At 44.7% G+C, this 14141-nt stretch overlaps 1 protein-coding gene across 6 annotated transcripts in view; it reads right to left on the reverse strand.

The window, feature by feature from the left end:
- Window positions 1-2173: 2173 nt before the first annotated feature.
- The window catches only part of PPA2 (inorganic pyrophosphatase 2), a 73620-nt gene continuing 61652 nt past the window's right edge, over window positions 2174-14141 (reverse strand). For 3 of the 6 annotated variants that reach the window (XM_044767453.2, XM_070504531.1, XM_044767455.2), the window contains exons 10-11: window positions 3425-3465; window positions 2174-2377 (exon numbers count right to left, since the gene is read on the reverse strand). In XM_044767453.2, the coding sequence (XP_044623388.2) occupies window positions 2311-2377; window positions 3425-3465 (108 nt within the window). In that variant the 3' untranslated portion in view covers window positions 2174-2310. The remainder of the gene's footprint in view (window positions 2378-3424; window positions 3466-14141) is intronic. The other 3 variants (XM_044767454.2, XM_070504532.1, XM_070504530.1) reach the window with 1 other exon arrangement.

The following is a 14141-nucleotide window of genomic DNA, read 5'->3' on the forward strand; positions in this document are numbered from 1 at the left end:
CTGCTGATTTTTCATGCCCAGCGGAGCTGCCCGTAGCTCTCGCCTAAAACCCCAACCGAGTCACTTTCGGTTCCTAATTTGTTTTAGGCAGTTTTAACAATGATTCACTCTATTTTTTCCCAGGAGTTTTTCTTCATATTAGTATAAAGTCTATTCAACTGAATTGCTCCATGCGAATGGGCTGGAAAAAAATCAGTTTAGCCAGTCTGGAAGACATTCTGAAACAATCCTGAAATAGTCAGTCAATGAAATACAATGTCACCATAATAATGACTATAAATAAGCAATGAGAAAGATGTTTATAATAAAAGAAAAATTAAAATTCAAAATTATATGCTTATGAAGATAACTATGTAAATCAGATACCATGAAGACACCTGTGACTCATGGAGTTGCGTGGTGGCAAAGAATCTCGGTGCTGATTGCTGGGAGGGGGCCCAACACGAGGCGTGGGGCCCCCCGCGAGGCCAGCAGAAGCGGCTGCTCTCTCGCAACTCTCAGGAGACAAATACGCCACAGGCCGCTGAGCCACAAGCCCGTGACTCCATCCTTGGATGGTCCATCTCATTGTCTACAACTATTGCAATAACAGTTGTTCGTTATCTCCTTTCTATAAGTTTTATTGTTTTCACAGTTTAAAAAATCAATATATCAGTAAAATTGAGAACAGATTCTCTCCTTACATTCTCTGATGACCCTGAGAGAGGCTCACACATTCCCAGACATCTCAAGTGACCCACTGCTTCAGGAGGGGTAATGGCTCCGACGCCGTGTGCCTGTCCCTGTCTGTGGACGAGCTCTGAGCTCCGCCTGCATCATCAGGTGGCTGTGTGTGCAAAGCAGCCTGCACGGTGGGCGGGAAAGCCCTAACATTTAGAGCTGTAGTCATGAGTTCTAGTCCTGGCTCTGAACCTCACCAGCTGTGTGAGACGTTTTGTAAGACCTCGGGCAAGTTACGGAACTCCTCGGGGCCTCGATATGGAGAGGGCAGCGTCCACCTTACAGGGTCTGTGGGTGTGCCACGTCTAAAACAGAGCCTGATATTCAACAGATGCTCAAGAGATGGTACTATTAGCGCAGCAGTGCTCTGTAAAACACACAACACGTGTAACTGCAACGTGATGACGATGGTAATAGAAAGGGAAGGAGGAAAAGAGGGCAGCAGCGCCAGCAAGGGCAGAGCAGAGCAGCACAGCACTGGGAGGGAAAGAACAGACGTGTGTGGAGAGGAGTGAGGAGCCTGGCACGGCTGGAGGCTGGGACTCCTGAGGAAATGGGAGTCTGATTTTTATTTTCAAGAATATGGAAAGCCATTGGAGGCATCTTGAGAAAGAGATGATAAGGCAAGAACCATGCTCTAGGAAAACAGCGCTTTGGAAATGTGGAGGATGGGATGGAGGGAGAAAAAGCAGAGGCAGGACAATCCCTTGGTTAGGAGCCAAGAGGGCATGACATTGAGCTGGAGGCCTGGGGACGAGGGCGAGCGTGGATCTGAGAGGCATGGAGAGGAGCCGGGAGGCTGTTAGGAGAGTCTGAGTGAAATGTGGGGCAGACCAGCACAGTGTGGATGTGACGGGATGGAGACGACAAAGAAAGAAACCCGTGGAGGATCTCCAGGAGCAACGACAGGAGAGGAGAGGTTCAGCGTGACCACAAGTCTTCAAGTGGGGACAAGGTTGTTCCGTGGCTCAAGAACCAGGGAAGATGACGAGCTCAGTGTGGGACCAGAGGGTCTGGGCACTTAGAGTGACACCCACAGGCAGACCCAGGAGAGAGACCTGGCCTCTGAGGAAGACTTGGGAGTCACGACCACAGAGATGAGACCCAGAGTTCAGGCTCTCCAAAATCGTAAATTATAGGAGAGGGTCTTAACAAACGTGAACATATCACATGGGCCTGATAAGAGGACAGAGGCGGGCGAAGTGAAGCCCCACCAGCAACGGACTTGAAAGAGGAGAATACGGCATGAAAAGGAGAACAGTGAGACCCACGAAAATCTTACTAACTTCTAAACTTGGGATTTTCACATTCACCTATAGAAACAAAGCTAGTAAGATCATTGGGTTCCTTCAGGTTTAGAAGTTAGAACTGGTCAAAACTCGGTGCTTCCAAACTTCTGCTATGAAATTAAACAAAATATTTTCATATCATAAAAATATCCAACAGAGACTAATTCAGAGGTTTCAGTGTTTATTTATACATTGCATATCTCAAATAGTTTGGGACGAAATGAAGGTTCGACAGGAAGTCAGCAGATTCTCATGGAGCAGGCTGCCCGTGTGCAGCACTGGGGAGCAGAGTCCAGAGCCCCTAGCCTGGCATCCAGATGGCAGACTGCACACGGCCCATCACTTGTCCAGGAAGTGCCACATTTGCTCTGTGAAGACAACGGGGGTGAAGGGGTGAGGGAGGCAGGGAGGGAGGGAGAAGCTAACGTAGATCTTTAGGGAGTGTGTGGGTCTGGCAGTAAAAACAGCCACGCTCAGGACGACACATCTCCGAGTAAAGCTGCTCCCCTTAGACTCCCGTCCACCTGCTCTCACGCGGCCAGGTCCTAACAAAACACACGGACACTCCTAGAGCCTCCCACTTTATTTCCTACCTCCGTCTGGTCATTCTAGTCTCTACTGAATGATATAGAAGTTACTGTCCTGGCTGCAGCAGGAAAGGTCTAGAAAAACACCAAAGTGCAAAAAGTGACTGCCCATCGAACACCCAAAATGAGACAGTACTGTAAAGACCTCGTCAGCTTCCCGTGAAAGGAACGTGCTGCTTTCCCATGAAGCCACGTCTGCGGATTCGCTCCTTTCTCCACACGTTAGAACTCGACTCATCGTAAACAGTTCTCATTTTTCCTCCAAATTTGCAAGTTGAATATTCTTCTAATGTTTTACCTTAAAAGGCCAAAGGCCTTGCAATAGTTTGAATGACAAATGACATGTGCATATTCTTGTATTCTGAAGTTTTTACCACAGAACATTTTTACTTGTTTCTCAAAACAGCCTCAAATAATGGTAATAAAAAATATGGTATTTTTAATCCTACTATAAATTTTGATTTTAAAAACCTTCAGTTAAAATGAACGATTCATTAAAATGATGAGAGATAATAAGGAAAATCTCCCAAATTCACATATTTTGAGTCTTTTAAAATTTATTAGAAATGGCTGGAATCTCTCAGCACTTCACCAAAAAAAAGCACAAAATCAAACTATTTTCTTGCCTAAAAGTAATAAATGTGCTCTTTCTCATTTTCTGAAGTTAGGAAATAAGGCAGTTCATCTGGAAATTTTAATGACTATTTTAAAAAGTATTTTATTCAGTTTATATGACTTCTGAATTAACCTATTATATTCATTTTTTGCTTCCCACTACTGTAAACAAATTTACACATCCAGCTGGTCAAGAACTGAAATACAGCATACCTACCGTCCTCCTCTCCGTCCTTGTTCACTGAAGACGACATCTGAGAGAAGAGCAGAGAGAGTCTGTTACAAGGAACGCTGAGTGCGGAAACTGCATCCAGAAAAGCGTTTTCATGACCTTAGGGAACAGTTTACACACGATGGGTCTCTAACCTGAACCAAGCAAATACCGCTGTTTGCCCTTGAGCAGCACTGCTCCTTCTTTCAGAGAAACGGACGCGGCTTGGCGATTGGTCCTCTCATGAGCAGCGGGACCACCGAGGATGAGGGAGAGAGGTCCCCGCAGCTGCTTCGTCGGCTGAGGACTCGAGAACCGGCAAACTCTCACACTCACAGTTTGCACACGCGTGTGTGCACACACACACATTACACAGTTGATTTAGCTTCTTCTAGAGCTCTTAATTTATCTGTTTATTTCAATGACTGGGCCACTATTAAGAGCAGACGTAATATCCTCTGTGGCAGACAAATTTGAAAGTAAGGTTTTTCTGAGATAAAAGTTTTTTTTCTAACTAAAAATATGTATTTTTTTAGTTTTTTTAAACATTTCATTGGGAGATCCATCTTTCATAGAGAGGATGCACAAAGCCCAAGAATACTTGGAATAAACCCGCCTGCAGCCGCCGCCCGAGCTGGGGCACGCCAGCCTCCCCGGTTGAACCTCTTCTCCCAGAGGGATACCCACGACCCTGATCGTGTAACACACTTACAGGTTTCAAACTGAATGGTCAACTTCTAATTCTCTGAACGTGCTCACCCTCAACAGGAAAGATCTGCCTGCAGCATCTGAGGTTTGGGGCAAAGTACAAATGGAGAGCCACACACCACACACCTGGATATTGGAAAGTTACCTGCGAAGCTAACAAAGGGACGAACAGAACACAAAAGATGTTCCCTCCAACTCTCTTCCACAGTACCCCTTTGCAGGACCTGGAGGCTGTGGTCTGGCTCTCTGAGCACCTCAGAGGCAGCCTGACTATGGCAAAGCAAGGAAGCGAGGCCCGTGGCCTCATCCTGCCCCTGGCTCCATCGCCACTGTGAAGGCCGCCCGTGCGAGGGGCAGACATTCCACACACCCCCTCCCTGCACACAGCTGCCCATCCACAGGCCCCTGCAGGACGGGGGCACGCAGTCCACAAAGCATGACGGGGACTTGGGGAGGTGCCCACAGACCCTGTGCCAGGCTTGAGCTGTCTGGGCAAAGAATTCCAGGGTCTCAAGGAGCGAGAGGTGATCTAGACTGGGGGGCTTGGGCTCCTGGTAGTGCTGAACTTTGGTTCCTTCATCTCGTCCCGTGGATGAGCACTAAAGCAGGAGCCTCTGAAAAGCAGGACCCCCAGCAGGGCCCCCTTGCTCAGGTCTAAGGGCCATATCGAATATGAACAACTCAGCAAGAAGAAAAATTTCAGCAATATTAAAATATTTCCTGTAATAGTCAATGTGTCAGCCTGGAGGGTGTTTTTCGTGAGATTAACATTTAAATCAGTAACTCTGGGTAAAGCAGATTGCCCTCCATGCTGTGGGTGGGCCCCACCAAATCAGCTGAAGGCCTGAATAGAACAAAAAGATGAGCCCCTCAGAACAAGAGGGAATTCTCCAGCAAGGTGCCTTTGGACTTCCTCTGCACCAACCCTCCCGGGCCCCCAGCCTGCCAGCCCACGGTGCAGGTTTTGGACTTCCAGGCTGCACAACTCTTTTTATATTTATAAAAAGATTGTTTCCCTGGAGAGCCCTAATGTGTTCCCCCAAGTCATAAATAGTTTAAAGTTATTTTTCCTTCCATTCTTTAAGAAAAAGACTGATCAAGGGCCAGCCCAGTGGTGTACTGGTTAGGTTCGTGTGCTCTGCTTCAGCGGCCCGGGGTTCATGGGTTCGGATCCCGGGCATGGACCTACACCACTCATCAAGCCATGCTGTGGTGTCATCCCACATACAAAATAGAGAAAGAGTGGCACAGATGTTAGCTCAGCAAGAATCTTCCTCAGCAAAAAAAAGAAAAAAAGACTAATCGACTATGCTTTGTTTTATTTTCTGTCATGGGAAAGGATGATGTAATGATGTAAATTCAGACCTCTGTACAAGTTTTATGTAAAACGTCCTTGAGATTTTCCAAGTATTTCAAAAAACAAGAAAAATTCTCTTCAGCTTCCTTGCACGGAGACCACGCTTAACCACGGCTGGTTTTGGAGATGGCAGAACTTAAATAAATTTGAGTGTGAAAGTAACACTACAACATAAACGTTATACTAACTGAGATTAGGCCTTTGGGATTTGACGGCTCTCTTTTTCTAAACAGACTATAAAATCGAGTAACCTGCTTATTCTTTGAAATTGTTGCTCTTTAACTTGGGCAGGACGCCTGTTACAAAGTTCGTTAGAAAGTTAGCCGTTTAGATTTCCTGCTTAAATGAGCAGCTGCTTCTTGCTGGAGCTGCCAAACATTTCAAAGGAAGAAAATATGTGGTATATAAAATAGAATAATTGAGCAGCTTCTCATTAACCTAAAAAGTATTACAGAAATGGACAAACTACCCTAACTAAAACATTTATCATTACATTTTATTTTTAAATTAATTTCCAGAATGTTTTTATTTCTTCACTCTTAAAATATTTTCTCGGTTGGTAGAAGATATTCAGAATGTACAAAACCTTATATAAAAGAAAACAAACGTCACGGTAAGTCTAACACTCAGAGAGGATCACTACTCAATTGGGGGTAATTTTTTTCTTACATTTTTCCGTATTAACATATGCCCAAAGAGACCAACATTTAAATGTGAAAACAACAACAGTGGTTCCTGACATGCAGCAGCATTAATTTCCCACCTACTGTCAATGGCTTCCTGATCCTTAAACATAACAGCCAAGAGAAGTCTTGCTTATGGAAACGGAAGAACAAAGAGGGGCACACGGCAGCATCGCGTGTCCTCAGGGGTCACCCCCGTCACATTTTCTTGTAAGAACTGAGACAGGACTCCAGGTGACTCACTTCTGGTTTCTCAGCAGGGGAGAACGTGGGCACCCTCTCCCACCTGAGATGAAGTCTCCACACAACAGTGAGTTTTACTTTTCACTCTCATCTGCTATCTCCTCCCCGTTCCCACTCCCAAAATACTTCTCATGAAGATTTGTATCTTTAATTCCTGTCAAACACATCTAGTGTTCTTGTTGTGAAGTATTCCTCTCCTTTTATCAACCAAGGCAAGCTTACCCCGGCCTCTGTGCCCCTTCCGTATAAACTGTATTTTAAATTAACAGGAAGCTCTAGTACAACCCCTCTGCACTTGGTGTCTCGCCCCCAAACCCCACCGCCCCTGCCAGCAGTTCCCCCACAGGCTACACCTGTGCAAAGTAACTCCCCGGCACGACACCTGGGGCCGAGACAGAATCCGGGCATGGTGTGACCGAGGGTGGCCATTCCTCCACTTACGGCGGGTTCACAGTCACCCACCAGGGGCGGCTGGGTCCTGGCCTCTGCGTGTGTCCCGGGTCATAAGGCAGGGAGTCCAGATTCACTGCACTTTCACATTCCTTTTCTGATTCTTGCTTTAGAAACCCACAAAACATGACCAATGTTTAGTTATCCATAAAGAAAATGTAAGAGTATTTTAAGTTTATGTAAGTTTCATCCTCTTCCTCTTCCTTTCAAGAACGTAAATAATTGGCTGATAGCTAACAAAATGATGGATTTACTCTCATTTCCTTTAAGCTTTTCAGAGGCAAAAAAGGGAAAGAAGCAGGGAGATGCAGGTTGACTAGAGTCAGATCCTGACTTACGAAGAAAGGACATGATTTGAAAATCTCTTACAGTGCGCTGTCCCAAAGACGCTCACTCTCAGCGTCACGGGCACACAAACCTGAAGGCACGGACTCGAGCCGCGCCTCACGCGCCTCAGGAGGCCTCTGCCCAGGAGCCAGTTCTGGCGGCCGAGGCTGTCCAGCCGCGCAGGTGCAGAGCGCAGTCCAGGCCGGCTGCGCGTCAGTGACCAGAAGCCAGGGCTGGCCCCTCCTTCTGGGACGTGAAACTGCTGTTGCTACATCCTCAACGGCTCCACGCAGAGATCAAGGGCCCACCTGAAGGAGCACGCTGCTGGCAGTCGGGTCCAACGACCAGAGTGGACTGGAACATCCTACCCCGGCCGCCACTTCTCCTACCTGTAAGTGAGTTTGAACACTCCTCGTTGGTATTCTCCTACCGGAGCACAGACCCCGGAAGCAGCACTCCTAGGCTGGCTGCCTCTCTGACACGGTGTCTGTGGCCTCAGGAAAAGGGTGCACACAGGCCTCGGTGTGGATGTTTTTGTGCGACTGCCTTCCGTGGTAACCACGCCGCAGACTCAGAGGGCACTCACCTTGATGGGCTGGTCCACCTACACTCCTCACCGGGCCACCTGTCTCGACCTCAAGCCGATGCGTGCTTGGGGACTGCTGGTGAGGGTCAGGGATGGACGAGGCCACACGTGAACCACGACCTGATGTCACTGCCCCCGGACGCTGTTCCCTACAAGCCAGTTACTGAGTCCTGACACCAAACACAGCAAAACCATCCGGTACTCCACACAGCACTGTGGACATGATCATTTTACTGAAGAAATAAAGCTACCAAACTAGTCAGAATAACACATATTTTTTTTGCTGAGCTAACATCCACTGCCAATCTTCCTCTTTTCGGATGGGGTCGCTGCCACAGCACGGCCACTGACAGACAAGCGGTGAAGGTCTGCACCCGGGAACCAACCTGGGTGGAACCTACACACTAGGCCACTGGGGCCAGCCTAGAGTAACACATTTTCGATCAAAGTTGAAATTCCGTTCAGAGCGTTGCTCACTGTGCACCACGTGCCATCGCCGCTGTCTTCTCTCAGCAGAAACGAGGCCACTCGGAGGCAAAGCAGAGTCAGACCGAGGTGCTGTGACCTCTACAGGAGCATGCTGCCCTCCAGTTCCGCAGGTTTCTAACCTTCCCAAAGGCTGTCCCTCTCTCCCGTGAGCCTGGGCGGCGCCCCCGCCGCTGAGAGGAGTGAGGTGACTGTCTCCTGGCCTGAATCCCAGATTCTATGAGTCTCAAACCCTGGGGGTCCCTGGCTGCGCAGGGTCTGAGCAGGTCTGGGAAGCCTTCAGGAAGGAGCGTGGGGCCCTCTCTTGGTCCCACACACACCAAGTTTGTGTGGAACCTCACAAAGTTCAAGCTTTTTTTTTTCCCAGTAAAATGACTACAGTCACCAAGTATTGGAGAACCTTACAAATTACCTAATGCAAACTTGCCCCACTTCACGTGACACCTGCAGGTTTCCATTTCCCCAGAGAGCAGCCACCAAGAAAACGCTTCAGCAGAAGCACGTGCGAGAATTCCGGGGGAAATGCCCAGGTGGGAAAAGGGTTAAGTACCGGAATAAGTTACATTGTGGAAACTACCTTATGCTCTTTCTCCCTCCCCTTCGTCCTGCTAAGTCTCTGGAAACAGAACACTTCTTAGAGAATAACTTAAATCAGGTTGGCTTTTCCGCTTCCCAGCAGTGAAATGGGCTATGTCGTGGACTCCCCTCTGCAGGCGACGTAACGCTACGACTAACCACAACAGTGACAACAAAACCCAGCATCCGTGGAGCACTTTCCAGCTGCTCCGCACCCAAGCTGGGTCATCTCCTTCAACTCTCCATGACAGCTCTATGAGGAAGATACCATTATTAACTCCATTTCATAAATAAGAAAACCAAGGCATAAGTTAAATAATTTGCCTGAAGTTAGAATAAAAAAGCTGAGATTTGGACCTAGACAGTCTGACGCCAGAACAAACTTTTTTCCTTAAAGAAGCTTCACTGGACTAACACCGACATGAAATAAACTGCACGTATTCACAGTGTACAGCTGGATAAGTTCTGACGTATAGACACACTTGTGAAGCCATTATCACAATCAGGATAATAAACATGCTCCCCACCGTCCCCCAGTTCCCCCCGCCCTGTAAAAGGAACTGTAAGACGCCCTCAGCTCTCTCCCAAACCCCCACCAACGGTCTGTTTTGTGTCTGCACTCCCTAAATTTATAGATGGCACGATACGACACGTGATATTGCTGCCTCTTTTCAATTTTTGAAATTCAGCCATGTTGCAGCATATATCAATGACTCATTTCTTTTCATTGCCGAGCATCTTCCTTCCTGTGACTACACCACAACTTCTGTACCCCTTCACCTGGGGCGGGACGCTGGGTTGTCTCCAGTTTCTGTTTCTTACAGATAAAGCTGCCGCAAACATTTGTGCACATGTTTGTGTATGACACAGCCTTCGTTTCTCTTGGGTAAGCAGCTAAGACTGGAATGGCTACGTCATGGGGCAGGTATGTATTCAACTTTCCAAGAAAATGCCAAATCGGTTTCCAGAGCATTTGTACCATTTTGCAACTCACCCAGCAGGGCACGGAGGACCAGTCCTCCACATTCCTGCCAGGCTGGTATAGCTAACCCCTCGCACTCCTGGCTCTTCTAAAGTGTATCTAGGCAGGTCACTGTGGTCTTTAATTTGCATTTCCCTGGTGACTAGAAAGTGGCATCAGCTCCTGTGTTTTCAGTGTATCTTCTCTGACAAAGTGACCAAGCAAAACTTTTGCACATTTTTTGAGGGGGAGGGAGTGTTGTTTTCTTATTATTGAATGGTGAGAGTCCTTTACATATTCTGGATACAAGTCCCTTTATCAGGTACATGGTTTTCAAATATTTTCTTGCAGTATGTGCCTTCTTTTCACTCTCTTAAGACTGTCTTTTAGAGAAGTGTTTAATTTTGATGAAGTCCAATTTATCATTTTTAAAAATAGATTATGCTTTTAGTGTCATATCTAAGAAATCTTGCCTAACTAACCCAAGGTCAAAATAGGTTGACAGTTTTATTTGAAATTTTGGTCTAAGACACACATTAGACAATCATCATACACAGTGCAAGGTACGGATGGAAGCGGTTTTCCCCATATGGAATAACTAGTTGTTCAAGCACTATTTGGTGAAAAGATGATCATTTTGAAACTCAGTTGTCCCTGTATATACGTAGGTCTATTTCTGGGTTTGGTTTCATTGATCTCTTTGTCTACTTTTACACTATTTCTACACTTTGTTGATTATTGTAGTTTTATAAAATGTCTTGAAATCAGGAAGAGACACTATTCCAACGTTACTGTTTACAAACTTACTTGGTCTCTTCTAGGTTCTCAGCATTTACATATGAGTCTGCTGGTTTCTATAAAAAGCGTATTAGAATTTGATTGACATTGCATTAAATCTAAAGATCACTTTAAGGAGAACTGACATCATAACAATAGAGTCTTCCAACCCAAGAACATGACATATCCTCCCCTTTATTTAGTGCTCTGATTTCTGTCGGCAATGTGTTATAGTTTCCAGGGTATAAGTTCTCCACATATTTTTTTCCAGATTTATCCCTAAGTGTTCCATATTTTTGATGCCATTATAAATAATGTATTTATTTTCAATTTCCAAGTGTTTGTTGCTAGTATATAAAAGTACAATTGTTTTTTGTACGTTGATCTGTATCCTGCAAATTTGCTAAAATCACTTATACTAGTAGCTTTTGGGTAGATCTTAGGGCTGTTCTTCCTCTGCGATCTGGATGCCTTCCCCTCCTTTAAACGCCTTACTGCGAGGCTGGAACCTTCAGTGCGGCGCTGAGCACAAGCAGTGGGAGCCAACGGGGCCGGAGTTGTGTTGTGGAAAGGCTTTAAGCACAGATTTGACTGGTTTATGTCCGTTCCTTCCTCAGTGGCTCTGGCAGTGCACGCATTTCGAGCACTGTCCGTTTCGTCCACACGGCTGCCCTTGCTGGCACGGAGCTTCGCAGGGCCTCCCTGTTGTTCTCTGACGTCTCACGCCTGACCCTGGAAACCTGTCTTCTCACTCCTTCCTGGTCACTCTGGCTACAGGCTGATCAATTTATTGGTCTTCTCGAAGAACTAGCATTTTCTCTTGTTTTTCTGGGCATACAGTTTTTTTAAGTTATGAAATACTTGGAAAATGCAGAGAGTATTATAATACATACCTACTCCCTAGACTTTTAAAAGAGTTATTAACTTTACAACCGAAGTCTCTTTTTCTCCCCACTCATCCAAAATAGAAATCTTATTATTTCCTTCCTTCTCAGAAGTAACTTCTAATCCCAGGCTAACACTGTGTTTACTGTTCTGACCCATGTTTCTAAAACGTGAACGCCGCATCTGTCTGCCTCAGGGATGGAAGGAACTGCCTTGGCTGTCTACCTTTTACACCAACGCCCAACCCACGTCCTGCTGCAGACGCTCTGTTCACCCCATCCTGCGCCTTCAGGCTCCATCCACACAGAGCCGCAGCTTTGCTCCCCACGAGGCACCTGTGGCCAGGACTCCGCTGTCGGAACGTAAGTCTGTTCCCCCTGCTGTCTATCAATGGACGTTTACCCATTGCCAGTTTTCCCATGTCTGATCACGTAAACACATGTATTAGTGCCCATAGACTGTGTATCTAGATGAGTAATTTCTGAGTATGGGTTATAAGCATCTTTGACTTTACTAGAAATGACTTAATTGCTCTTCAAACTAGTTGCACCAATTCATGCTCCCACTGGGCATGTCAGCAAGTATGGGAGGTCTCCTTTTCCCACTGGCTTAAACACACTTTGTATATCAGGCTTTTCTAAATGTTTGCCAGTCTGATGCTGGGAATTACTCTGTGTCTTAGTTTGGCCTCACTGATTACTGGGAGATCTGGCAAATTTCCCCTTCACCGGCCATTTAGGACTGTCTCTCGGGAGCTGTCCATTCGCACTATATGCCCAATTTTCTTCCTACTGGGTTATCTTTTTCTTGTTGATTTGAATAAATTGTTAATCTTTTTCTCATTTATATGCAAACATCTTCTCCCAATCAATGGCTAATCTTTATTTTATAGTATCCCTAGTTGTTTACAGCTTTTTTCTTTCTTTTTCTTTTTTTTTTTTACTTTATTTAAATGTATCAATCTTTTCTAGACTTTTGCTGGCTCTTTACTATCCTGTCAAGTTCAGTGAAAACCCTATCGGGATTCTGATTAAAAACCGATGGATGTCATTAATAAATATGGGAGAAACTGCCATCTTCACAACAAGTATTCTTTTAAACTGTTATAAATCTAGTCAGCTTTTCTGTTTATTCTTGATTTAATATTGGTAATTTATATTTTAAACAAAACTGTCAATTTATCTGTGTTTAGAAAGGTATTGCCGAAAACATCTCAGAATATTCCTTTCCGATTATTTAAATATCTCCTACGTCTGTAATTATGTCTTCACTTTAATTTGTGCCTTCTCTGTTTCATCATCCTTCCTATAATAGGTTTGTCTATATTATCAGTCTTAAAAGAAAGCCCAGTTTTTGTTTTAATTGATCCCTGCCATTATTTCTTTTTCTATTTCATTGAATATTTGCTCTACTCTTTATAATTTTCTTTCTTATAATGTAAAAAGGTAGGACAAAGAACAGAGCAATTGTTGAGTTTAATGTTTGGCCTCTCAATTTTCTTTCCTCATTTCTGCTGTATACATTTAATTTCTCTCAAAAACTATTTCTGCTGCATTGCACAAGTTTTGACACAGTGATTTAGGTGTCATTCAATTTTAAGTATTTTATAATTTGTTTTTTGAGACATGACTTATTTAGAAGTGTTGTTAGTTTCTAAATATATGGATTTGGGTTTTTCTTTTTTACTATTTTCATAACTGATTAGTAACTTTATCATATTGTAGACAGAAAATGTAGCCTGCATGACATCAACTTTTTGGCATTTTTTTGCAACTCTCTTATACTCAATTTTTGCAAGTGTCCACATGTACCAGAAAAAACTACGTATTCTCTAGTTATATATATCTATTAGATTAAACTTATAAATTTTGTTTCAATCTTCTCAACATATTTTCAAAATCACATTTACATATAGTAAAGGATCCTAAAAGTAGCATCTTAAACCCCAGTGGTCACATCAATTGTCGTTAAATATCCACTAGTATTAGATCTGAAAGGCAAATTGCAGGATGTGTGCACACACGTGCACACACACACAGTCTCTGTTCCTTACAAGTGCTCTGAACTTTGCTCCCTGAAATAAACCTCCAATTTCTAGTCATATAGTCCTCAAGAACTGGAAAAGAATCCCGTGTTTTTTGGCTATAAAGTTGGGTAAAAGTTAAAAAAACTTGACACAATATCCAAAAAATGTAACCGGGTGTTCCTGTGGCTGAACTCCTGCTGCCAGAGGCCACATGCTGTGCCCGGACACCCAGAGTGACAGGACAGCGGGCTCTCCTCTGTGCACCCCAGCACTCAGAGATCTCAGGAACAAACCTTGTTTTGACACAGCGACGCCTCTGATGAGTGTATATGATTCAAACATCTATGTTCATAAACACAACCCAATAATCCTTTCGACTGTTTCAATTCTCATCTTCCTGAGATCTACCACCCTTCTTAAGGTGTCTCACCTAAGTATCACCAATTACTTCTGTAGATTTTTCTATTTTGTTTCCAAAATGCTTCCAAATAACACCCCTGAGGCTGTCGGCTTTCAGGTTAGTGTACTTGGTTATAGTGACAATATTTTTCCTAATCTGTACATATTGTTGGGTGACATTTAATGACTTTTTTGGTCTCAATGCTATTTCACTTAATTGTATTTTGATCAACATATGCTTCCTGCAACAGTTCT

The sequence above is a fragment of the Equus asinus genome, chromosome 3 (assembly GCF_041296235.1).
Source record: "Equus asinus isolate D_3611 breed Donkey chromosome 3, EquAss-T2T_v2, whole genome shotgun sequence".
NCBI classification, from domain to species: domain Eukaryota; kingdom Metazoa; phylum Chordata; class Mammalia; order Perissodactyla; family Equidae; genus Equus; species Equus asinus.